The sequence below is a fragment of the Felis catus genome, chromosome A2 (assembly GCF_018350175.1).
Source record: "Felis catus isolate Fca126 chromosome A2, F.catus_Fca126_mat1.0, whole genome shotgun sequence".
NCBI lineage: Eukaryota > Metazoa > Chordata > Mammalia > Carnivora > Felidae > Felis > Felis catus.
In genome coordinates, this window is record NC_058369.1 from 130653006 (window position 1) to 130680376 (window position 27371).

The 27371-nt window shown below is 37.9% G+C and overlaps 1 protein-coding gene across 7 annotated transcripts in view; it reads right to left on the bottom strand.

Annotated features, from left to right (window-relative positions):
- DOCK4 (dedicator of cytokinesis 4) overlaps positions 1 to 27371 on the bottom strand; it is a 434985-nt gene that overhangs the window by 51443 nt on the left and 356171 nt on the right. For 5 of the 7 annotated variants that reach the window (XM_019825719.3, XM_019825720.3, XM_045052626.1 and 2 more), the window contains exons 28-35: positions 20780 to 20855; positions 18644 to 18744; positions 16963 to 17021; positions 8898 to 9046; positions 7098 to 7183; positions 1999 to 2025; positions 1759 to 1854; positions 848 to 908 (exon numbers count right to left, since the gene is read on the bottom strand). In XM_019825719.3, the coding sequence (XP_019681278.1) occupies positions 848 to 908; positions 1759 to 1854; positions 1999 to 2025; positions 7098 to 7183; positions 8898 to 9046; positions 16963 to 17021; positions 18644 to 18744; positions 20780 to 20855 (655 nt within the window). The remainder of the gene's footprint in view (positions 1 to 847; positions 909 to 1758; positions 1855 to 1998; positions 2026 to 7097; positions 7184 to 8897; positions 9047 to 16962; positions 17022 to 18643; positions 18745 to 20779; positions 20856 to 27371) is intronic. The other 2 variants (XM_045052625.1, XM_019825718.3) reach the window with 1 other exon arrangement.

Genomic DNA, 27371 nt, shown 5'->3' on the forward strand with positions numbered 1-27371 from the left:
GTTCTGCAACATAAGAAAAAGAAGCCATGGAACTCACAAATTTAGAACTGGAGGCAGTCACATATTACTGTATTTCAAATGTGATGAAGGGAAACTATCAAAAGCCTCACTATACCCTATATCAAAATATATAAAAAAGAATGTCTCTGTCTGGATATTCTTTAGCTCTGTGGTGAGAATACCACCCTATTTAATAGTTAGTGGTGAGGATATTTTAATACAATTTAGTATTCCAGGCCAATTCTGGTTTAGCCTGTTTCCCTTATTACATAATATTTGTTTTACTCTTAAAAATGTCCTGTTTGGGTGACAAATTATCCTGTCATCCTACTTATAATTCAAACCTTAACAACAGTGGTATTAGAAACTTAATTTGCAAACAAGCTAGAGAGTGAAAATTAGTGCGTTAAACACAAACTGTCTTTGGTCACAGAAGAAATGACTAATATCCATTAAAATGTGAAATGAATATAAGGAGGAGGACAGGAAGAAACCATCTACACGGAAGTAAAGATACCTTTATCTGGGGATACTGTGCCTTTTTCTAGGAAAGCAACCAGAAACTTGTGGATGGTAAAGGAGGGCCACAGGACAACACAGGCTATCACTCTGATCTCACAGTGCTGTAGGGGATGTGGTGGGAGCATTCTGCGATGTTCGCAGCTGAGAATTTTCTGGGACTAAATTGAACCTGAAGCTTGCTGTGCTTCTTTTGAAAACACTTTCTAAACTCTTCTAAGAAACATCCAGATAAAAGCACACTGCAAACTAAGAACAAACAAAACAACATTTCGATGAAAAAACAAACATTAGGATATAAGGGGAAAAGGGGGAATAGTTTACTAACCAGAAGGCTAACTGTGCAGCCAATCTTTTTGCCATCTACCTCTCCCATTTTCATGCAGTCCCTAAAAACAAAAAGCAATAGTCAGAACTCGGAACTTCCTTCCTAGGGGAAAACACAGTTTCTTCTTTTAAAGGGGTTGGGAAAAGTACTGTCAGAGACCGGAGGCAATTTGCAAGTTGCCATTGAGTTGCCCTTGAGACAGAGGCTCTGGGGACCAGGAGAATGCCCCAGGCTGCATGATCTTAGGCGAGGTTGGAAGCTCAGACACTTCTGAGCACCAGTTTCTGCTGAGAATTTCACTTTGCAGAAGGACTATGCTCCCTCTCAATAGACAGGGTGCCCTAGGAGAAAAAGGAGTGAAGATGTGTTCTTATACACCTCCCTCCAGTGGGTTGAGAAACAGCTGGATGCCTGGCCATCAACAAAGAGAATGAGGGTTCCCCTTTGTAAAAGAAAAACACCATGCTTTAACAGTTTAGATGATTTAAAAATCAAAAAATTACATCTATGAAAGATAACAGTGTGCATTTCACATACCGCCCGACTTTCATAAGAAAGCAGGACTGTACAATTCTCTGTTATACTGTCTTCAGCCTAAAATCGATGGATCTCCTGGTTCTACGGCTGAGTCTAAACACCAAAAAAGATCCCTTTACTAATGAGACTCTGAGAACCTTCTCAATTCACTAAGACTTTGAAAGAACTGTCAGCCAAAACAAAAGGGAGGAAAAAGGGGGAAAATATCAAAAACTTAGAACCAGCTAGTTAGAAGTCCATCACCTTCTTGCACAAGGTTCTGTGGTCTGATTATCAACTCTTTGATTAACTCAAGCGGAAAGTTGACTGTATTCTAACTCTTTGATTTTCTACCTGGAGCATAGCGCATCTGGGAAACATGGGACTTCGCTTACCTGTAATCTAACAACCTTTCCATTAGACGAGTTACAGTGGCAATTAATGAAACGCCACTCTCCCTCCATGTTTCCCGCTCAATTTTCTTTAGTAGACTGGAAAAGAAAGAACCCAGGGCATTTTCAACATTTATTTTTATCAGTCACCATGACAACCATTTTACTTTCATCAGTACCTTAAATGCCTTAGCAACCACTGCAACATCTCACAAGTAGCACGATTTGCAAACAATGTCTTACCTAGGATAGGGACCAAATAGTGGAATTCTAATCCAGGAAGCATTGACAAAGCAAATTGATTTTCAGATTATCCAAGTCATAAAATACGAACACATGCATATAATCATATTTTCAAAATATACAAGCACCTCACAGATCAAAGACATTTCCCTCTAGCTTCTTTCTTACACTAACAGAGGCTTGAGCCTTACCACAGCAAATAACACTATGAAAAGCGAAAACAGGAGTACCTCTAAGTTTCCTTTAAAATAAGATCTTGGTTTATTCACATAAGAATGTTTTCCTACCTCTCAGTGGAATGCATCTTCATCCAGGCAATTTTACTGCAATGCAACTGCTAGAGGAAAATCCTTGTACAGACGGTATGACGTTTTGCGTTTTTTCCCTTCCCTTCACATTTGCCCACTCAATACATATTGTACTATCTGTGCACTCACTCAACAGTTTCATTCATTTTGTCATTAATCACAGAGGATTGTCTATGTGGTAGTTACAGCAGATCGATGACAAGTGCCAAACCTCATCTCTCCTCCTACATTTCCCCTAATCTTAAGCACCTTGGAGCACAGGCACTATGTAAACACAAAATAATAATAATAATCACAATAATTAGGATAGGTTTGACTTTCACTCCTGCCCCTTGGCAAATTAAGCATACACTTGGCAAAGGCTTTATGACTGAACTTCCCCCAAAAGATAAAAGTAAGAACATAGGCATGGCAACGTGAGGATCATTCCCTTCCCCTCCGAATTTAATGATCATTTCTGTCTAAAAAATCTTGTTTCCCTTTCATCTTGGTTTCAGGAATAACTGAGAGAGAAAACATTTCTCACAAGTGCAATCTAACCCAATCACATATTGTGTGTGCTTAGAGGAAAAATAAATGTTAAAGAAAAAAGCTATTCTGCCAAAGCCTGCTTGCTTGCTTGCTTTTTCTTTCCTTCCTTCCTTCCTTTCCTTTCCTCTCCTCTCCTTTCCCTTCCTTCTTTCCTCCCTCCCTCCCTCCCTTCCTTCCTTCCTTCCTTCCTTCCTTCCTTCCTTCCTTCCTTCCTTCCTTCCTTCCTTCCTTCCTCCCTTCCCTCCCTCCATCCCTTCCCTTCCTTCCTTCCTATGCTATGTTGTCTCTCAATTTTCCTTCCCCCTTCTTGCTATTGCCATTCCAGTGCCCAGCCTTCTGTCTTGTCTTCTCATCTGTTGCCTGTTCAGCTCTGACCATTTGTTTTTCTGGTTTATTCTGAACTGCTTCCTAGATTAAGTTGGGGGAGGGAGGGAGAGAAGTAGCACATGAAGGGATGGAGCCTGTCCTCACTAATCCCCCAGGAAAGGTCCCTAGTTTGTTTAAAATGTGTTTTCTTTAAAAACAAAACAAAACAAAACAAAACAAAACAAAACAACCTCTGAACAGCACCTGTTTTGAGCTTAAATGCCAAACTGGTATTGAACCAAGTAGTCAAATGAATGCCAAAGTAATGCAGGATGATGTAGAAATTTCCCCAAGTGACAGCCCACACCTCATATACTTTACAGGCTGAAAAACAACTCAAGTTAAGTAATAATCCTAAAAATACATAGAGACTTCTTTTGTGGGCATGAATTTCATTAATTTGCACAGCCTCTTGATGCAGTGAGAACTCAGAGCTACATAACCCTCTTGTAAGAAGAGGCACAGCCCTGCAGATCCCACTCCCTTGACTAATTCCAGACCCAGAGGTTAGAACCAAGCCTAGAACCCAATTCATCTGCAGCCAGCCTTGTTCTTTCTGTCCAGAAGCTTGTTCTCCCAGTTTACCTGATACAAACTAAGAAGGAACACCTATCAGCAAGAAGAGACGAGTCTTTCTAGATAACTTGGGTGAGACTGGGTATTTTTATTTGGTCTATAATCATGCACATGGGCCCATGTTGAGCATACAGGGGAGTCCTCTGATAACAGTGAAGGGTGTTTTTTTTTTTATTGCTAATTGATAGGCAATGGGCCTTCATAACACTGGAGAGCACAATAGACCACAGTCCTGTAGGATGACATTATGCTCAATAGGCTCTTACCCTATGAAAGAACATCAACAGGGGAGGTAGGATTTGACCCTAAATCTACTTCTCTATCATAATGCAATGGTATGGAGGCCATCAAGCCTACATAAAACATCTGTGTCTGTCCATGCTCTTCTTTTTTTAAATTTTTTAAATGTTTATTTATTTTTGAGAGAGACAGACAGAGTGTGAGCGGGGGAGGGGCAGAGAGAGAGAGAGAGAGACACAGAATCCAAAGCAGGCTCCAGGCTCCGAGCTTCCAGCACAAAGCCCAATGTGGGGCTCGAACTCACAAACTGAGAGATCATGATCTGAGCCAAAGTCGGATGCTTAACCAACTGAGCCACCCAGGCACCCCTGTCCACACTCTTCTTAACCCAAAGTGTTAGATGCCTAAAATATGTATTGCATAGCTACTGCTCTGTCTCTAAACTAAAATTAAATGTGTCATCACTAAATAAAGACCCTGAAAGAATCTGGAGACTTATTTAATTATTTAGAGCAACATATGAGGAAGAAGTGAGAGTGATGGTATCTCTTCTGGAAACCCTACTGTGCATTCCTACAGCATAGTCACTGCAGTGCCCCAGCCCTAGAAGAGTACCCGGCACGGGAAGGTGCTCGATACATGAAACCCAATGGGTGAACCAAGTGGAGCCAAGGGAATTAGAATTTAGTTCTGATACTCTATTCAGGATATATCACTATTGGTGTCTATGTCCTATAATTTCAGCATTATCAAAAATAATAAATCCTGACTCCTACTTATTTCAAAAAAATGTAGTATGGGTAAATGAAGATAACGTTAGGGTTGATGAAAGGCAAAGTGAGCTCTTGGGAAGGAAACTGCTACACAAAGGTCAAGTCTCCTTCTAAGGAGGCTATCTGGGCAACTATTACATTTTAAGGAAGCAGTGAGCTACATTCAGCTTCCGAGCAAATTTTATGAAGTTTCAGATATGAATTACAGAGAGCAAATGAGAGCCTGTATCATTATGTTCCTAATTCATAACGTGTGCAGTGACTCAAGGTGCTTATACTAAGTCTTTGTGATTTCTGTTGCCAAAAAAGCATTTTATTGTTTCCTGAAATACAGCTAGATTTTCACTTTCTTTTCTGAGCTCAGGTGGTAATGATATTTAATTATTACTTTTAGGTTTTATTTAATCCCAATATGCTGAATATAAAGGCATGAAAGAAAAATATTTATAGCAACATTTCTAATAATGTGCTAAAAATCATAAAAGAGAAATAATCTCCATTGAATGAATCAGGCACCTTGAAACAGTCCTAACTACAGACGCTTAATATATTAATTACTAGTTTGATTCTAATGTCAAGGTACATCTTCTATTTCAAAGCTACATTTATACACAAGCAATCCAACTTGCATGCTATAGGCCTTTATTAAAGTAGATAAGAGGCACTATAAAATGATGTATTTATTAATCTTGTGAATTTATTATACATAATTAATCACAAATCTCAAGAGATTCATTTCACTTACTGCTTTCTCATTTTAGTTCTTTGTTCAAACCAAGGACTAGTAACCGAAATGAGAGCAGTTTTCAAAGGCAATTTATTACACGGGATGAGGTTTTAATCAGAATTCTTGCTAAACTCCAGCTGTCATGAAATACAGACGCTTTGTACACTAGAATGAATGAGGGCTTGGTGAATAATTACTAAAAGTTCCAGTTTAATTACAGTATCAGAAGAAAATGGTTTTGTTTAGAAATCAGCAGAAAGAATGTATTTTATCATCACCCACCACCATCCTAGGAAATCTGTATACCCCTTCTTGGCTTTTCCTTTGAATGTAATTTTCTTAAAAGCTTCAGGGATGATTTTCAATCAGGCAAGTTTAAATCTATCAGTCACTAATAATACTTTGTAAACCTGTATACTAATATATCTACTTTTCTAAATTAATCATAAAATGAATTATACAACTTGGCATTTGGCTATCAGTTTTAAAGCATTAATAGTTTTTTTTTTTTTAAAGTAGGCTTCATGCCTAGTGCAGAACCCAATGTGGGGCTTGACCTCACAAACCTGAGATCAAGACCTGAGCTGAAATCAAGACGCTTAACCGAATGAGCCACCTAGGTGCCCCAAAAGCATTAATAGTTTTACGTGACACTTAGGCACAAATACAAGTAAGAGTATATTTTGTAATAGAAAAGGTATCGCTGAATTATTTTTGCACTTCTGAAAGAAGTGCAAACATTCTCCAAGCACAATGAGGTAGTCCTTCCTTCAAATAGAAGCACTTTATCAATATCCTAGGACTGAAAATGACTGAGATCCACAGAAAATGTAGAGAAAACAAGTGTTAGAATTAAACTCCTAAAATACTAAAACACTCTCACATATCCTCTCTGGCCATCTCACACAGTGGATGAAACCTTGGTATAAGCAATTCATCCTGCACTTGGTCACATTCTGCCCTTCTGTCCATAAGGACAACTTCAAAGTCTCCTTACAGCACTCTTGTGGTATTTAGCCTCCATTCAAATCCAAATTAGAGAATTTACTAAAAATGACTTGCTTCTGTGATATTCTAATAAGAAACATTCAGAAAGCAATTAATAATGGTGGGTGAGCAATGGGTATCGATGAATTAAATCAAGTATTGAAAAACATGCCAACTATGTTAGTTTCCCCCAAAAACAAATCAGCCAAGGATATCTTGCTTTGGAAAGCATTGCACAGGAACTCGAGAATCACACCATTTCCCACGCCCCGCCCCTCCCACCACCCCCACCGTTAACCCTACTTAAAATCATTATCTTGCAGCCTGGTTTTAATTCTGGGGCTTGAAAAGAGTGAGATTTGTTACATAACACATGTGACCTGACCTCATCAGAGATTAAAATAAGGAGACGTGTCTAATCATCAACACAATAAGATCCATTTGCCAGAGTTCGGCAATTATCCTTTATTTCACACTCCACAAAGACAAAGCATTCCTGCGAGACCCAAGCTGTCTTTGCAGCTCTCAGCCGCTAAGCACGGACACAAAATCCTCTGGATGGAATCAACATGAGATAAACATATTACTCACATACTGTTGAAGAGCTCACGGTATGTTTCATCACCTTTGCCTTCTGACATCAGGCTGTCCAGTTTGTCAATTAGCTTAGCTTCCACCTGAAACATACCCAAATATTACTCCCTTTCTTTCCCTTCACAAAGTGGGATTTCTAGGCAAACTGAAACATACTCAAGTCTGCAAGGGAAAAGGCAGCAAATTTTGTGAAAGCAACATTATCATAAGCTGCGGTTAATAGCAGATATCCCCTTGGAATTCTAGGGGCTAATTTAGATAGAGTAGCACAACTTCAAACTCCCGGCAGGGTAGCGTTTGCTGCCACCAAAGACATCTATCTATTTGTTGACTCAAACACAAATGCTTGCAGCCCCACTTAAACATGTGAATTTTTTTAAGAGCTATAAAAACTGGCAAGTCCTACTTATTTATTTATTTAAAAAAAATCACTATATGTGTAAGAACATTAGCAGAGTAACATACCCACAGACGTTAATTTAAATCTTTGATGTGTTTCATATTTTTTTTCTTTCTCAAAACAGTTCAAGGTTGCCCTAAATCTCTCTGCTCAAGATGAGAACTTGCCTTATCCATGTACAGATGGTAGATCCATAGAAATATTCTAAGTCAGCAATAAGCTACATGAGAGAGAAAGGACATATTTCCTGAAAAACTGTAGTCAAAACATTTATATCTCCGAGAATGTAAATCCTTTAGGCCTTGAGTATCAGAAAAAGCAGAAATAGCCCCTTCATCTGTCTGAGGCAGCAGAGACAGAAAATGAAACACCCCTGCATGGCCAGAGAGAGGTAAGCAATGACAGATTGGGAGGGATATGTGACATTGTCAAAGGACTAAGCTCAGTTATTCCTTTGAATCAAATTCTAATAAGGGTATGAAGACAAAAGGAAAGGACAGTGGGGTCCCCCCCCACACCAGAACAATTTTAAAATAGCCTTTTGTTCACTGATTAGCTTTCTTGAAAAGAAACGTAGATATGGATACAGGAGAAAGCCATGCTTCTGGCAGTGGGAGGGTGCTGCGTACGCATTCAGCTTGCTCAGACCGTTGACAATCATTTCTAAAATTTGAGAGAGGCTTCACTGGGAGAAGCATGAAGGGGGCGCCAGATCCTTCACACAGGTGAGCGTGTACAAGTTAGTGCGGGACAGCGCCGACAGAAAGGAAGCCTACCATCTCTAACTTGAGTAACCTGGCATGGCAAATCAGCTGATTTCTTACGTGATCTGATTTTGTAATAAAAACATCTATTCTTTCCAAAACTGGAGCCGACCTAGCAGAACCTAGTCAATGAGAAATGATAGGCTCGTCTCTTCAGAATCTCCTTTGCAAGAATTTCCACTGCCTTCCTGTTTAAATTAATTCTCAATGCTTCAAGCAAAAAGCAATAAAACATTCTGTGCACCAAATGGTCAAAACTAAGCCATTCACCAAATGCAATGTGTGAACCACTGAGAGGCCAATGATTTTAAGAATCGTTAACCTTCCAATTCCTCTGTGTTGTGGCCAACTGGGAACAAAAAGAATCTCTGCCAGCTCTTTAACAAAGACTTGGAAGTTGCAGAATTTTTCAGCTGAAAGGGATTTTAGGGCTTCCACAGGGGCTCGGGGGAACACGAACTGGAGAGGTGACCAAGGCCATATGAACGGGAGAAGGCAGGCAAGGCTGGAATCTAGGTCCCTTGAAAGCCTGTTCGATACTTATTTCCCAACTCAGAGTGGAATCTGGTAGCTCAGAGAAGTTCAAGCAGAACTGAGACTCTTTCAACTGTTCTGAGAAGCACGTCCACCTACCTGTTTAAAATTGCCGGTCCGTCTCTGCTCCCAGTCCATCATGTCATGAAAAATAGGAATCATGACATTCCGGAGATCTGGCTGTGGTATCAAGGTCACTTCTAGGAAAGGGCCAATCAAGGCAGGGATAAAATGAAGCTTGTGCTCTCCTAAATTGAATCAAACATTCAAGTTTCAGTATATCAATCTCAAGAAGATTTCAGAAAATTTATATTATTCAATTTATTTAAAATGATTGCTAGGAGTACATGCAATTAGAGTTGTCTCTCCAGGCAAGAATATATTTCCCTAAGCAGATAGATAAACAGTAAATTTCCATATGTTGATTAATATTTCTCCATCATTTTATATTAAAAAACTAGGGATTTACTTTTTCACAGTTAAAAAAAGCTGTAAGATACCATTAAAAATTACACCACAAATTAAAAATGATGAATTAAAATGACACCAAAAGTTAAATCATCAGGAATTGGTTATGTATACTATTATATAGTCACACATTGAATTTTTTATGCAGTCACTAAAAATGAGGGTTAGGAAGGATAACAGGCCAAGTTTCTCAATGCGATTAACCGAAAAAGCAAGGCATAGGGTGCCTAGGTGGCTCAATCGGTTAAGTGTCCGACTTCAGCTCAGGTCATGATCTCAGGGCTCGTGAGTTCAAGCCCTGCATCGGGCTCTGTACTGATGGCTCAGGAGTCGGCTTCAGATTCTCTCTCTGTCTCTCTGCCCCCTCCCTGATCGCTTGCTCTCTCTCTCACAAAAATAAATGAATGTTAAAAAATTTTAAAAAAGAAAAAGCAAGGTAAAATACAGTATGGATGGGTATTTCCTTCGTTAAAAAGATGAAACGTGTGTGTGTGTGTGTGTATGTAGTTATATATATATATATATATATATATATATATACTTACCATATATAAATATATATACATATATATATATATATGGTAAGTAGTCAAGAAGATTTATCCCCTAATGTCAACCACAAAGGTTATTATCTCTGGGTGGTTAAAATAATAGGCACTTTTTATATATGAAAAAAGTGGTCCATGCATATAATTTTTTTTATGTTTTTAAACATAATAAACACACAGCCTAAACAAAAAAGTAAATGGTAGTTCAAAAAAAAAAGAATGTAACAATTTTCTAAAAAGATTACAGTGTAACGACAGTGAACTCAAAATGGTATAATTACCAAAGTACACAAAGGTATGGTACTGATACTTCCGAGGAAAGGAAGGTAGAGGGTGGGGTGGACACAGATGATTTCATCTAGCAAATGAGTGTTGACTTCAGTTCATTACACTAATCATCTATGTTAAATCTCAGAGTTTCATTTTGATAATAAGCACTAACTTTTAGCATCTGAAGCATGTGACACTGAAAGCAATCATTTAATAAAACCCATAGAACAGGTTAGGAAGCCAAGCAGAAGGGAGCTGGCTTCATGCAAGAAGATAGTTTCCCCTCATTCTTTTCTACCTTTAGTCTTTTTTTATGCAAGAGTCAAATATACACAAATTCATACCATTCAGAGTTACTTGCACATTTTGGAGTTACATACCTTTGCATTAATTATCATTTTCTCTATTTTGTTTTCTGTACTAGAAGGCATGAGTGTGGCCAAAGAGCTTGGATATATATAAATCTGGGGTGCAAATATGGACTTTAAATTTATATTGGCTTTAGAGGGGTTTTTAAAAGAAAATGAAAGGAAACATTTGGAGATTGGGGGGAAAAATGATGGATGAGATCAAAGACAGGCAAACCCAAGCAGGTGTTTGTAAAGTCACTGCGTTTTGCGATTGGAAGGTGCCTAGAAAGAGTTCAGCAATCTTCACCATGTGGCTCCCCATCCCTTTTCCTCCATGCTAGGGACATTAGCAGGACACAAGCCACACTCCCCAGCCTATCTGAAAGTCCCTATCCTTTCCAACACTAAAACCACACAGTTTTTTCCTTTCTCTTTCAGGTTTCATTAAAAGTAATTTGTTTCTCACCATCTCTTAATTACTTATTCATACCCATTATGTGTGAGGAATAAACTTGGCTTATAATTCCTTTTGCTCTCCTACCTTTCTTTGTGATCCAGGTACCATTTTATCTTTCCCAAGGGACTCCTTAGTTCTCCTCATTCAAGCAAGAACACCTCCTTCTTATTCATCAGAAGAAACTTCCTTATTAATCTAACCTTGTACACTTTCCTCCAAAAGAATGAGTCAAGACTGAACAAGCTCACTGTGGCAGAATATAGAGAAGTGTCAATCCCTAGTTCTTCTCCCTGTATCTCCCCCATCCTCCCAATATACACATTTCAAGCAGGGAACTAGCTGCCAGCTTTTGGGATTGCTTTCCTCAGTTATTTTTATCAGGGCAGAAAGCAGAAGCAACCTGAACTCAAAAACTCATACTGTCATTTGGAAAAGCCTAACCTACTCAATGCTTATTCGAGATATTCTGGCAAAAGAGGGGAAGAAAGAGAAACAGGGAAGGAGACTTCTAGCCCATCCTGAGATTAGCAGGCCTTACACCCATTCCATGACTCTGCCCCTAGGGGATGGCCTCAGAGGTTCCAGGTCTACCATGGATGCTATACCCTCACAGAGCCATGGACTGAAGGGACCATATATGCATCATGTAACCAATAACCAGGAGGGCTTCCCCACGGTTTTGAGACTGTGTAAGACACCAAATCTTTGCACAGCCTTTGGGTATGTGTGGAGGAGGGGTAATAGAAGTGGCAAGAAAGACAAAATAAAACTGAATTCCCTGCCAGCCCGAATAGTCCTCCCTGGCTTGGTGAAATGAGATTCAGAGCTGCAACATTATCATCTTCCTTTTTAATCTTTCCTGGGCCTGGCATCCTTTGGCCCTCTCTAATCAAGAACAGCATTAGCATGCACTTACTTTATTTATCACTGCTTGCCCGAGTATTTTTGAATCTCCTTAAAAAAAAAAAACAAAACTCTTCTATTTATAGACATTTTACAACCTGATTTTCTTCTTTGAAAAATTTTTTACTATGCATTGTTTGGTGACAGATGATGACCACATTTATCCTGGGGAGCACTGAGTAATGTACAGAATTGCTGAATCACTATGCTGTATACCTGGAGCTAACATAACTGTATGTTAATTATACTTCAATAAAACATTGTTTTTTACTATGAAAAAACTTAAATATACATAAAATTATAAAGAATAGTAAAGCAAATCCCCACATACACATCATCTAGCTTCAACAATTACCTACATGTAAAAGAAACTTGTTTTCAATGTTTATTTGAGAGATGGTGAGAGACAGAGCATAAGTGGGGGAGTGGCAGAGAGAGAGAGGGAGACACAGAATCTGAAGCAGGCTTTAGACTCTGAGCTATCAGCACAGAGCCTGACGCAGGGTTCGAACCATGAATTGTGAGATCATGCCCTGAGCTGAAGTCGGATGTTTAACCGACTGAGCCACCCAGGTGCTCCATACAATTGTCTACATTTTTGCCAATCCTGTTTCGTCTATCACCGCAACTATTTTCCCCCCTCTAGGGTACTTTAAAGCAAGTCTGAGATGTATCATTCTACTTGAATGCAAATCAGTAAGCATCTTTAAGGTAGGACATTATTATTTACACACACACACACACACACACACACACACACACACACAGAATTACAATGCCTTTACCACACCTAACAAAGGCAAACAATTCCTTAATCTAAAACTCAGCCTAAATTAAACTTTCTCTGATGGTCCTAAAACATGTCATTTATAGTTGGTTTCTTCTAATCACAATCCAACTAAGTCCATACAGTCTATTTTGTAGCCTGATTTTCTACTGACAGCAGACAGGCCACACCTACATTTAAATCACTATACAGGAATGCATGAAGGTAGCCTTATTTGCTGAAAACATAGTCTGGGAACACAGACCCTATGCAAACCTGAACAGGCTCTCCACTATAGTAAACCTAATTCCTCCCCAATCAGCAAAGCAAAATTTTGAGCTATGTATGACAACAGCAAAATAAACTTTATTTAAATGATTTCTTTTTAAACTGAAGATTTAGTATACTTTCCCCATCTCTAATTGTCAGCCACATGGTCTTGTTTTGAAGTATTTAGGGCATCTGCTACTTGGGCTGCTGGAGTTTTATATTTATGGGCACAGAACAGCCTGTTAGGGAAGTATTGATTTTTCTACAGCAGTTACAAGACGCTGTGTTTGCAAATGTGGAAAAAAGAGCCCACTTTATATTTAGTAAGAATGTTAGTTCAACTAAAAATAGCAAGAAACAACTTAACCTTGAAGCATGATGAATGCCAAAGGTGGGACACAGTAGTCAAGACTAGCTTCTTTCTTTGTAGACTATTCTTGTAAGTATAGTGCTAATGTATAAAATTGGGGGGCGGGGATTTATGCCTTCCCCCTTCTCTTTCCCCTTGTCTTGACAGAACATCTTTAGTCCTTCCACTTGGAAATGAACACATTTAAGAAAAGGTATTTGCTTTTCACTACTTGGTCTTTACTCTTCAAAAGTATTTTATCAAAACCACAGGGAGATACCACCCCACACACCTTAGGATGGCTATTCTCAAAAAGACAGAGAGAAAAAGAGAGAAAAGAACAAGCGTTGGCAAGGATGTGGAGATAACGGAACTCATGTGTACTGTTAGTGGGAATGTAAAATAGTACAGTCACTGTGGAATACAGTATGGCAATTCCTCAAAAAATTAAACCTATAATCGCTATATGGTCCATTGTTCATAGGTAAATCTAGGGATATAATGATCAGATTCGGAAATCGTACAGCTTTGTGCTTAAAAGCAGACAAAATTACATGTGCCCTTTATTCCTTGTCCTCACAGAATGGAAGAACCAACTTGTTCCTAGCATATGAGTTTCCACACTTCTAGGTAAATATTAATGACCAAAATCTGATTGAAAAATATTGTTCAGGGGTGCCTGGGTGGCTCAGCTGGTTGAACATGTGACTCTTGATTTGGGCTCAGGTCATGATCCCAGGGTCATGAGATCAAGCCCCTCATCAGGCTCCATGCTCAGCATGGAGCCTGCTTAAGATTGTCTCTTTTCATCCCTCTCCCCAGCTCTCCCTCTGTCTAAAATAATAATAATAATAAAAAAAATTGTTCAGTAAAATTTTGTTTCTGTATTAGACTAACTGGGTAGTTTCAAATGGCCAAAAATATATTAATTACTCTGAGTATTATTTCCTTTCTTCAATTTACTTTCTAATAGTTAGCGTTTTTTATATCTACTAAAAATTACTGAGGATCTTGATTTATAAAATCATAAAGCTTACTTGCTTTATTAAAACATGGTGATTGGTTTTTATCAAGATTTTTCTTGTCTCACAGAAACTGGACAAAAGGTTTAAAATGTAACATTTTAAAACTAAGCTCTGTACAGACATGGACCATTTTTGTTATATCTCTCCAAATAACTTGCACATAGCCAGGGCTTTATGAATTATGTTACATTGAATTTGTTGGCCTGTTCCATTAAGAAATGGACATCTAGGGTCGCCTGGGTGGCGCAGTCGGTTAAGCGTCCGACTTCAGCCAGGTCACGATCTCACGGTCCGTGAGTTCGAGCCCCGCATCAGGCTCTGGGCTGATGGCTCAGAGCCTGGAGCCTGTTTCCGATTCTGTGTCTCCCTCTCTCTCTGCCCCTCCCCCGTTCATGCTCTGTCTCTCTCTGTCCCAAAAATAAATAAATGTTGAAAAAAAAAATTTATAAAAAAAAAAAAGAAATGGACATCTATAATTATCTGAATAAAATCTTTAGCATTCTAAACACTCAATGTGACATCTTCCATAAACCAAATTGTAATAAATATATTTTCAGATTCCTAAGTAACAAGCTGAATTAAGGTCTCTAAGGGGTGTTAAAATAGCACTCCGAATCCTTAATTTTTCTTATCATTTTGTAAAAATTCATGTCGCAAGAGAGGCTTTAACACTTCTAAACACTTCCCGAGTCTAGTTGTTGTACAATAGCAGTGATCTTTAAAATTCACCTTACGTTTTGGAAGTCTTAGAAAAGTCAGGACACAACTCCAGGGAAATAATACAAAAACAAAGGAATGAGGTGAAAATTTACCCTCATCTTGTATTTGAACTATGTCATGCTGGGAATTTGTATTGAGTATAACGAGCCTTTTCTAACAGACTGCTAGAACTAAGCTAGAGCTAGTCTTTAGGGCTGGGAAAACAAAGAAAGGGGATAGTATCTAAAGCAGTGCTTTCCAATCCTTAGTCAAGAATCATCTGGAGAACCTATTAAAACACAGTTGTGTCCACTCCCAGTGATTCTGTTTCAGTAGGTCTGGGGTGGAGCCAGGTCATTTGCATCTCTCACAAGCTCCCAGTGATGCTGCTGGGGCTCCAGGTCCATTTGAGTACCAATGTTCTAAAGACTACTGACATGATCATGTGTTGGGGGGATCCATATGTTCCAGAGATTTTCCACATTGTCTAGATTTTTGAGCGAAACAAAGAAATAATTTAACACAAAAACCAGAGAGGTAGAAATATTTTTGTTTTAAGGACAAAATAGCTGGGGAAAGTTTATCAAGTATATCATGAGATCATTAGGGAGACTAAAGGCACCAGATTTATTTAACAAGCCCATGGTCATGGCCCTAAGTGCATAGCTATCCTGGCTTGAGTAAAGATTTATGTGGAAACAACCACATAACCATTAGCAAGGTTAATATTCATCTAAAAGGGAAATCTGCCATGTTTTCTAACATTCTGGTAACTCAAACGAATCTGTCCTGGTTTTATCATTTGAGCTCTGACAAGGATTTAATCAACTACAACAGCATTCCAATGCAGCATTCTTTGGAAAACATCTTGTTAAATTAATGCCAAATGCAATATGGGCAGTACAGGGCTTTATCTGCTTTTGAAAAACACCACAAAGAATTAACAAAACATAAAGACTGAGAGGGGTACTCATCAAGTAAGACAAACTGATGCTATTTTTGAGCTGAATCTAAAGATACATCATAGACTTCTTCTAGCTGGCCTTAGACAGGTGGAGATTGCTTTCAAGATGCTAACTCACTTATTTGCTGAAATTACCAGCAAGCACTGAACAGGGGCTCAATTGTATGTAACAAGGCTTCCTCAAATTGCTATGAATATCACTATGTATATATACAGATCCTGGTCAAAAATCATTCTGTCACATGAAGTAAAATGATAATGGTTCTATTTTCATTTACAGAAAACAAATCCTGCCATTTCCAAGTTGTGCTTGGATGAGCCCAAGAGAAAAGATACTTTTAGATCATTACATGTTCAATTCAAATAAGCCCATCACTTTAATGAATTGCAAGGAGAAATTTACAATGCAGTAATAGTAAATGAATACTATAAGCTTGCACAATTAGCATACAAAATTAAATAAGTTGGATCTCTATAAAGAAACCATATGCCAATGAGATTGTAAAACAATTTATTTTCCAAATATTATTCTTTTCCATGCAACCAGGTCAGGGTCAACAATTTACTATAGTAATACGCTCTATCTGCTGTGTCATTAACAAAACGGAATCTAATAGTATCTTAGCAACTGCAGATGCTTTAAAATCCTTCGGCTATACTCTTTATGATATAGATCCATGCTGTCAAGTTTTTAAGAGTACTGGTGCACAAGCCAATGCTTCATCAAGTTAATTCTAAATTTGTTATGATACATAGCCTCAATTCAGAGTTCTAGAAATTTTGAGTTGTTACAATCCCAAATTCTGAAAGATTAGCTCATTGCTAAAAATGTATTATTGGAGCATTGGTAGATTATAAAATTTATAGTTCATGAATAATGAAACACACAAAGGTAAGTTGATTTTTCAGACAGGTACCAATTTAAAAAATTAGTTATAACCATATTCAATTCCAAAATATCAATTACTTTCTATGATAACTATTGATATAGACACTTGGTTTCAAACGCCATCATTGGTAAATTGTCCTTCATTTGCACACTTAAAAGTACAGTGATCAACTACAATGGAGGTGGCTTCTCTTTCCATTACTTACCTAGGTTTTGCCACATACTGAAAATTTCACAACCCATTGTGACGCGCATGTCACCATACCTGAAATAAAACAAAAAGCAAACCTGATACAAAGCCTTCAGAACAAAAGGTATTTGTGTCTCTTTAAGATATAAACTATCAATGTGAATTAAAAGACACTATGTTGGGGGGTGGCTGGCTGGCTCAGCTGGTGAAGCATGTGACTCTTGATCTCGGTGTTGTGAGTCCAAGCCCCATGTTGAGTATGGAGATTACTTAAAAAATAAAATCTTAAAAAAATAAAAATAAAAGACACAATGTTTTTTGTTTGTTTTAAAGTTTATTTATTTTGAGAGAAAGAGAGAGAGACAGGGTATTTGAGCAGGTGAGGGGCAGAGAGAGAGAATCCCAAGTAGGTTCCACACTGCCAGCATAGAGCCTCACACAGGGTTCAAACCCACAAAATGTGAGATCATGACCTGAGCCGAAGTTAAGAGTCAGACACTTAACTGACTGAGCCACCCAGGTGTCCCAAAGACACTATGTTTTTAATTAAAGATGTTTAATGTAGGTGTCGTAATGCTTCTAATGTAAATTCTTGTATAAATCCTTTAATAAAAAAGATCTGTCCCCTAATTTATTTTTTTTTAATTTTTAATTTTATTTATTCCCCACTTTATTACTCTTTTAATAAATATGTAAGGTAAATGTCATTATTTTCAACAAACATTTTTCTTGATTTCACCTATATTTTTAGACATTTCTTTAACCTACACTTTTTTTTAATTTAAATCCAAGTTGGTTAACCTATCGTCTACTAATGATTTCAGGAACAGAATTTAGTGACTCATCACTTATATATAACACCCAGTGTTCATCCCAACAAGTGTCTCCTCAACGCCCCTCTTTCACTTGCCCATACCCCCACCCCCCTCAACACCCCACCAGCAACCCTCTGTTTATTCTCTGTATTTAAGAGTCTTTTATGGTCTGTCTCCCTCTCTGTTTTTATATTATTTTTGCTTCCCTTCCCTTATGTTCATCTGTTTTGTATCTTAAATTCCACACGAGTGAAATCATATGATATCTTTCTCTGACTGACTTCTTTCCCTTAGAACAATACACTGTAGTTCCATCCATGTTGTTACAAATAGCAAGATCTAAGTCTTCTTGATTGTGGAGTAAAATTCCATTATATATATATATACATATATATATATATATATATATACACATATATATATACACATATATATATACATATATATATATATATATATATATATATATATACACATATATATATATACACACACACACACACACACACACACACACACACACCCCACACCTTCTTTATCCATTTATCAGTCGATGGAGATTTGGGCTCTTTCCATACTTTGGCTATTATTGATAGCACTGCAATAAACATTGGGGTGCATGTGCCCCCTCAAATCAGCATTTTTGTATCCTTTGGATAAATACCTAGTATTTGCTTCTATAGTACACTGATTCCTGAAAGACTGAGGACAGTAAGTTCAAAATTTCCAGAAAAGACTGATTCTTGTCCTCTTGTTCATTGCCTCTCCATCGTTGTTTCCAGTTATGGACATGATTTAAGAATCACTTGAACTAAACACCCTTTCAAAGGCACAACATGTGATTTGCCTCATAATTGCACCCAGTGATACACTACTACTTACTTTTCTAACACCTTTTTCTTTTTGGAAGGTGTGAACATCTCTAACTGTAGACACAATTGGTTTATAAAAATGACTGCGAGGTAAAAGTAGGAATCCCAAATCTAGAACGAGAACAAAATATTTAAATACTATAGTGTTACAAAAATATGTACAGGTTAAGCGACATTATACCTTTGCTTTGCTTCAACAGTGGTAAGGAATGTGGGCATAGTTGAAATCAGATTGACCCTGTGTTGATAATAGTTGAAGCTGGATATGTATATGGAGGTTCATTACACTACTCTCTCTACTTGTATATATGCTTGAAATTTGCTGGAACAAAGAAGTAAAGCAAATAAACACTATCTATTTATACACTGTGCCAATGCCGTATCCTAGGTTTCATAAGCTCTCTGGTATATGTTAAATGGTAGGTGTTTCGTTTCTCTTATAATATGTCTGAGTATCTCCACGGAAGCTGCGGTATAAGTTGGGTTACTTTATTCCTGTAAGAATTCATTTTTGGAACTCCTTTTAATGGAGAATTAAAAAAAAAAAAAAAGGCGTACACTTCTCTGGATATGCTAACAACTTTAAATTCAGACAGTATATAAAAATTCCCTGCCCAGACAAATCTTTGTCTAAGTTTTCTTACATTAAAAACAGCATCAGAATGAGATCAGAATAAAATTCCCCAAAATAAACTTAACCCAAACACATGACATAATGAAAGGACACTACTTCTCCACTGACACCAAGTACAATTAGAAATAAGTAGGAGAAACACTATAAATATCTTTTATATATAAAGAGCTCTTACAAACAAAAAAGAATATGATAAAACTAAGCAAAATAATGAACAAAAGTCAAGAACAGATGCTTCACAAAATATTAACTTAGTCGATAATTCCAGGTTGGCATACATATAAGCAATCAAATATAACTGGTACAACCTTTAACTCAACAATTCCACTTACAGATGTTTATCCAAAAACAAAAAACAAAAAACAAAACTAGAGACATACACCAAGTTTGATTTTGTAAGAAGGTACATAGAGAAATTTATAAGAATAAAATAGCAGAAACAACCTGAGTATTAAAAAGGAGTGTTGTGGGCACCTGGGTGGCTCAGTTGGCTGATTGTCTGACCTTGGCTCAGGTCATGATCTCACAATTCGTGAGCTCAAGCCCTGCATCAGGCTCTGTGCTAACAGCTTGGAGACTCGAGCCTGCTTCAGACCCTGTGTCTCCCTCTCTCTCTGCCTCTCCCCCACTCATGTTCTGTCTCTCTCTCTGTCTCTGTCTCTCTCAAAAATAAACAAACATTAAAAAAAGGCAGAGCTGTGATCATGATATTTTGATCTATTTATTATTGTATGATATGATATAAAGATATATTAGGCAACCTTTCAATTCCAAAGGTCTTTACTGCATTTGTGGTTTTTAAAACACCTTGTAATTATCCAAATGTGGACCTTTTCTTAAATGTTTAATATGAAAAATGTTAATTAGAAAGAATAAGAAATAAAGATGCCAAAAATATAAAATATCATTAAGAAGGGAAGCCAAAATAGCCACTGCCCATCTTGGTTTACCATTTATCATTTCCCATTTAAAAAATAATCTATCATGAATTGTTAGGCATAACAAATTATAGATGTATAGACAGTTCTGCCTTAAAGAATTTTACCTATCTTTCAATGTATTTTTTAATTCATTCTAAAAAAATGTGAAGATGGAGAAGTAAAGGAACTGAAGTGTTGACTTTGTAAACATTTTCTTCATATAAAGTCTATTTTAAAATATGTCTTAAAAACGTATGTTCTAAGTTCCCTTTGTCACACATAAGGACCATACAGGAAAGACGAATGAAAATTTATAGTAACAACACGGAACTACCTCCTCTTAAGCACTATGATTTCCAGTAGGCTGACAAGCAGGATAAAAGCCCTAACTTGTTGACAGATATAATGAAAACTCTTCGAATATTATTCATAATGAAAACTACAATGGCCCAAGATAAATTTAGGGTATAGGGGAGGTGGAATAAATTTATTTTCCTATTGTTAAGAGCAAGAAAATACATTAGATAATTTCCTCAAGTACAAGGTAAAAGATTTCAGCTCAGGCAGGATAGTCATCCAGATTGATACTTACCTTATAATCAAAGTTTTCATTTAAGAAATTCTTACGAAGTGCATCAGACAGGTAAAGAACTGTTGTAATAATAACACTAGCGATAAAAAAAAAGAACATTTTAAGGTCAAAACTTTGCATTAGTGAAAATCATTTATTAGATAAGAAAAAAGCAATTAAGATAAAAGAAACCCTATAGAAAGCGTGTGGAACAATATTATTTGAATGCCATGTCCCTTTTTTTAAATTTAATTTTTTTAATGTTTATTTATTTTTGAGAGAGAGACAGCTAATGGCGGAGGGGCAGAAAGATAGGGAGTCACAGAATGTGAAGCAGGTTTCAGGCTCCGAGCTGTCAGCACAGAGCCCAATGCAGAGCTTGAACTCATGAACCGAGAGATCATGACCTGAGTCAAAGTCGGACCCCTAACCGGCAGAACCACCCAGGGGCCCCTTAATTTAATTTTTAAAAAAGTAATCTCTATGTCCAACATGGAACTTGAAATTATGACCTCGAGATCAAGAGTCCCCTGGTCTACTGACTGAGCCAGCCAGGCGCCCCCAATGTGGGACAATATTAAATAATTCAGATTTGAAACAGAGAAAAGGGACACCAGGTAAAAAAAGAAAAAAAAATCAATCACTTAAGTTCTTTGTAAAATGATACAAAGATCTATGAATTCATACAACTCAGGCAGAAATACACTAATCTCCTGATGTTTTATGGTATTATTAATTTCTGAAGAAAGCAAAATGATTACTTCAAATATGATATTCCATGTTTGATGAACATGGGAGAAAGCCACACTTTAAAAAAAACGCAGAAAAAGAAATGGAGCCTAAAGAAGAAATAGATAAAATGAAAGAATATATTGAATATTATTATAGGTCTTCTCTCTGTTTCCTCTGTTCCAGGTATTAGGGGGGCATGCAAGAGCTCCTGAAGGCAGACTCCCTCTCTCTTGGTGACAGAATGCCACTAAAGAAACAATTACAGACTGTGAAATTGTCTATAACCCAGCACTACGCTGTATGAAACTGCTAGGGGCTGTTAGAACAATTCAGAGAATGGGGCATCTCAGGGCTAGAGAAAGTAGGGGAGGCCTGACAAGGAGTCACATGCAGCCATGTGTAGCTTGCTGGGGAGAGTAAAAGGGAAGGGTTTGGTGAGCATTCTTGGTTAACTCTAGACTTATGCAATTTGTTCAAAACCTGCTCCTTTTTACAGCTATAGTAGTTGACATCCAAAACTGAATACATAACCAGCTGATTTCATATTACATACAGAATTATGCTGAAATGAGATAGGCCACTCCCCAAAATACCATACACAAATGGTATATATACATGGTTGACATTTGGAAACCTCCTCGGCCTTTGCTGAGATGCATGCCTGATGGGAGTTTGTGATGTGATCGGACTCCAGTTCTCACCACAGGATTTGGAATCGAAGAGTAGAGCTGTATGACCCCAAATAAAATGAAACAACACCCCATCAACTTCACACCTTGATTATCCTATTGATGAAACATAGATTAGAAGGTTATTTACTAACCAGAAGAGTATTTGCAGTCTTTGAGGGACATAAAGGCTCATTACTGTTATGTGCTGGAAAAGTCACTATTAGAGCCTTCTCCTGGGATAGGAGAGTATTAATGAGACTAAGGGGTTGGATGACTGAATGTGAAGCTCAGGGTAAAGAAAGGGAAAGAGCAGAAAACCACCATGCCTTGGGTACTTGCTCTACTATGAGCAAGCACTGTGGTACATGCATGTTCATTTTACATATGTCAATTACATCTTTCAACGAACCTTACTAGGAAAGTTAAGTATAAGCCAAGCCTATGAAATTGCAAAGTCCTATGGTGTCTTCAACCCCCAAAACAGCAGGGTATCATCAGTGAATTTCCTATTAAAGACAGAAATCACCTGAAAATAGCATAAAGTGGCAATTTTCAGTAGCCACTAGCAAAAGTAATGATGACAACTGAAGAAATCATTAAAATGTCCAAAGAAAGTAGTCTATCCAAAACTTATTTTATGAAACTAAAGCTTAATTATCAGAAAACGGAATGCTATTGAAGAGCTTTGGAAAATACTGAGACCTGAAAAAATAGAATAGGATCAAAATTTTAAACTGCAAAATAAAAACTAAAAAAGGTTAATTACACTTCCAGAGAACGCAACATTACTGATTTCATTAAATGCTCAATTTCACATTTCAGTAACTTCTACTGTATTAAAAAAAAAAGTATTTTTTTAAAATCTTTTAAAAATCTTTTAAAGTTGTGTTACTTTTAAATCTTTTAAAATCTTCACAAGAATTCCCAACTGTACAGAAATGCTGAGAAATCACAACCAATTGGAGTTAAATAATTTACTCGTAGGCTAGTAGTTTAAAAAGCAAAATGTAAAAATTGTTTTTTTCTTCAGCAAAATGTGGTTTGTGGATCTATTTAATATATTTGATATGCTGAGAGTAAGATCTCCAAAAGTAAGACTCCTCTGGGCTAGAAAGACCTAAAATGAGTCTACTTCAAATGCCTTTCATTTATGCTTATAACATTCAGCCCAAGACACAGAGGCAGCTCTGAGAGCTTTTTATGGTAACTCAGCACTGAGTCAGTATCCTGGCACACAGGTCCCCAAGCCAGCTGAAGGCATTTATGCATTATTGCTCCTTCATTACAGTTGATACCTGTGGTGTTTAGGGATCTTTCTTTACTTGTTCCAATTTATCCAAAATCATGCGGCTCCTTTGGTTTTATTCTTTTACTCATGACTCAGTTTCTGAATATTAAGGACATTTCAAATCTCAGCACTCCAATTCAATAGCCAAGAAAGGTTTGCAATCTGTTACTACAAATGGTCAAATTACTGATATCTGCCACAGAAACGCAGCCACAAGGATCATTTCTGACAGCTGTAATCTGTGGGCACAGCACAATAAAATTTACACATAAAAGAGGAAACAGTGCACAGGAAGTCAAAGTTATGGCTTCAAGATTTTCAGTTGCCACCTGATTCTAGCATTTCGAAAGTATTTTTTAAGTAACGCTCTCTCCTTGCTATAGAAATCCCATTTCTCATAATTTGTCAGTTTGAAAACTACTCCAAGATGATAAAGTGCTCAAGCAAAAGCCCACCTCCACAAATGATACCTGGACTGGGAGAAGCCCCTTTGTGGATAAACTAGGTATCAACAACAATGTTTACACCTCAGGAAAACCTCAGGAAATCTATTTGTGGAGGTAACTTCCCTACAATCTGGTGTGTTAATGAGGGCAGAAGGGATCAACACAAAGACACTTGGGGCAGATGAAAATCCTGGAAGGCCATCAAGGGGACTGATCTAAGCTAGTGATTCTCAAACTTCAGAACGCATGATAATCACCTCAAGTATTCATAAGACTTCAGGGCCTTAGCACCACCCATGGCCTGGTGAGTTCAAGGTGGGGCCCAGCCAGATGATTCTCATGCACCTGATTACCCTGTTTCATTTTGGGGACTGTGTTGCAGACAGAAGACAAGACAGACGGGTTGGACTTGGAGAGCAGTGATGTTTAGGGAATTTGGCCTTGTTAACCACTGTTTCACCAAGGGTCTAGTCCACAATAAGTTCTATTGTAGCCTCACAACTATATTTAAACCTATGCTTTGTTATCCTTGGTTGCTGTAGTAGGTAATTCTAAAATGAGAAGCTTGTAAAACATCTTACACCCCTTTGAAAGATATTTTAAAGAACAGAAGCAAAGACACTCCAAGTGGAGGGCACAACATAAGCCAAAACAAGGAAGCCGGAAGCGAAGTGCTTTTGCTTTTAGTCAAGGAAGCATGCAGTGTGGGTGAGGAAGAATGGAACAAGGATTGAAAGAGAGGGATTTTAACAACTCCCTTGACCTTCTCCACTGAGCAGTAGTGGCAGAAAGTCACTCACATGTCAGCAGCCTCAGTTTTGGCCTGTTAGGCTCAGATCTTAAGGAAACCTTCCCTTTCATGTATTCATTCTTCCTGCCAGCTCCTCCCAACTCACCAGGATAGGGACCATGTGGGAAGTTCTTGTGTAAATATTTGCCATAACTATTTGAGTGTGGCACATTCATCTTACTAATAGATAGTTTTGGCAAAAATCAGTATCTTCTCTCTCCCCTGGACAGGAAAATTGTTTAAGGATTATAACTCTAAAAGAAAAACACCACCAGTACGAACAAAAAGCAGTGGTAGTGGTGTTGGCGGGTGCTTAACAGATCAGCTGCCCTACCATCCAACTTTTTCATCATCACTATCACATACCCTGTCTTCCCTCCTGTTACTATGCCAATGCTCCTAGCTAAGGTCAGGATTTCTTTGTGTGCATGAGATCAGAGCTTCTTTTGTTGAGAAAGTCTTACCACAAAAAGCACTGCCTACATGGCTGGTGTCATTTCCAGTGCAAGCTGACTGTGGAGAGGGAACAGGCAGTTCTCGATATCCCCACTTGCCTACCCAAGTTGTTCCTTCACTTATTCCTGTTGTCTTTAGTATCATCAGTATTTCTGTCTTTGCCGGGCCAGACCTATCTATAAGCCAAAATACTATATAATTCCATGTTTTAAAAAGGGTCCTAGTCTCCTAATTCCTTCCAGATATAGTCCCATTTCTCTGCTCCCTTTCACAGCAAAACTTCTAGAGAGCGGCTTATATTTACTGTTTTCACTTTCTCAATTCCTACCTGTTCTTGAATTCACTCTGATAAGGCTTTCTCTATCGGTCCACTGCAACAGCACATGTCAAGGTCATCAATCTCTACACCGCACTGCCAAATCCCGGGTCAACTGCCAGTCTTCATCATCTTCAACCTCCCAGCAGCTCTTGGTATTCCTTCCTTCATGAAATACTTACTTCACAGGACACTGTAGTCTGCTGGTTCTCATTTTAAATCACAAGCTGCTCCTTTTCAGTCTCTTTTGCTGGATGCTTCTCCATACCCTGACCTTTAATAGCAGTATCCTCTACAGCTCTGTTCTAAGTACTCTTCCCCCTTTCAGTCTACACTCCTTTCCGGGTGCTCTCATTCAGTTCCATGGCTTCAAATACCATCCATATGCTGGTGACCCTCAAATGCACATCATCAGCTCTAACCCCTTCCCTCAGCTCCATATAAGCATGGGTAGCTTCCTCTTCTATGTTTCCACTTGGATATCTAAGAGCATCTCAAACTTGTTTAACATAAGATTCTTCACCTCCCCCCCACCAAAGCTGTTCCTCTCAGTATTTCCCACCAAAGTGAATGGCACCACCATTCATCCTTTTGTTCAAGCCAAAATTCTAAAGGCCATCTTCCATTTTTTCTCTTCCACCCACATCCAGTCACCTGTAAGTTATGTTATCTCTATCTTCAAAATTGTTCTTCTTACTACCTTCACTGCTATCCACCTGTTCAAGCCATCAGCATCTCTTATCTGCACTGCTGTGTTAAGCTACTAACTGGTTCTTCTTGGTTTCTTTCATGTTTCTCTACTCCCTAATATTTGGGCCCTGTCTTCATCTTCCCACCTCATCTATACTGGTTCCTTCTCTCCTCATGTTTCAGCCATAGTAACAGTCCTTTGGTGCATTTAAATGTGCCACATTCATCCTGACCACAGGGCCTTTGTATATGCTATTCCTGCTGGTAAGAACATTCTTCCTTTGCTGTCTACCTGTTAATTCCTGCTTTAGCTTTCAGCTCAAGTTTGACTTCCTAATGAAAGAGCTCTCCATTCCCAGTACAGAGCAAAGTTCCTTTCATAAACATCTTCAAATAACTGTGCTCTATTTTTATGGAATTTATTTTATACTGTAGACAACAAAAAAGATTTGCTAAATGGATGGGTCAGGAAATGAATGACCTCCCCCAAGAATCTTTGATTCCATAAATCACCTATTCACTACATAGATCTCATATGAAAGCTAAATTAGCTAATAGTAATAGTCAACTAAATAATTCAGGGTTTGATGAGAAAAAGCACAAAAGAAAATGTACCCCAGGTTTGAAGCCACCATGTACACAAAATAAATAAATTAAGGACCTGAAATTTCAACTCGTAGGCCAGAAGGTTTTACTTTCCTCAGCAGCAAGTCTGTTATAAGATTTATCTCTTTGAAAATGTATAAAACTGTGACTTTATTTTTGTACTGTATTTTGCAATGTGTATGGGAAGGGGGTGGAAAGAAGCTTGTCTCAAAGTGTCCTGTATTTTTGGTACTTAATTTTCATCTCCCTTATGTTCCTTCTTTCTCAAATTGAGCAGTTGTTCTCATCAGAAACATCTACCAAGAACTTAACAGTGGGCACAATACAGCTTTGCACACAAGCTAGAGAGTCACATGTCTTATCCTTGTGAAATTTAGCCTGGATGCAGTTACTGTGTTACCTAATATTAGACATTCAGGTGGAAATAAACCACACAAGACCATACTAATCACCAAAAGTCTGGTTACAGCTTTTGGTAGGACTTCACATAAAGCAGGGAAGCTACATGGTTTGGGACAATATAGTTTGTAGATGAAAGTTAAAGGCATTTAACTTACTTGAACACACAGGAAGAAAGGATTGGCACATAAAAGAATGCATATTTTGAGTTCGAGGGTA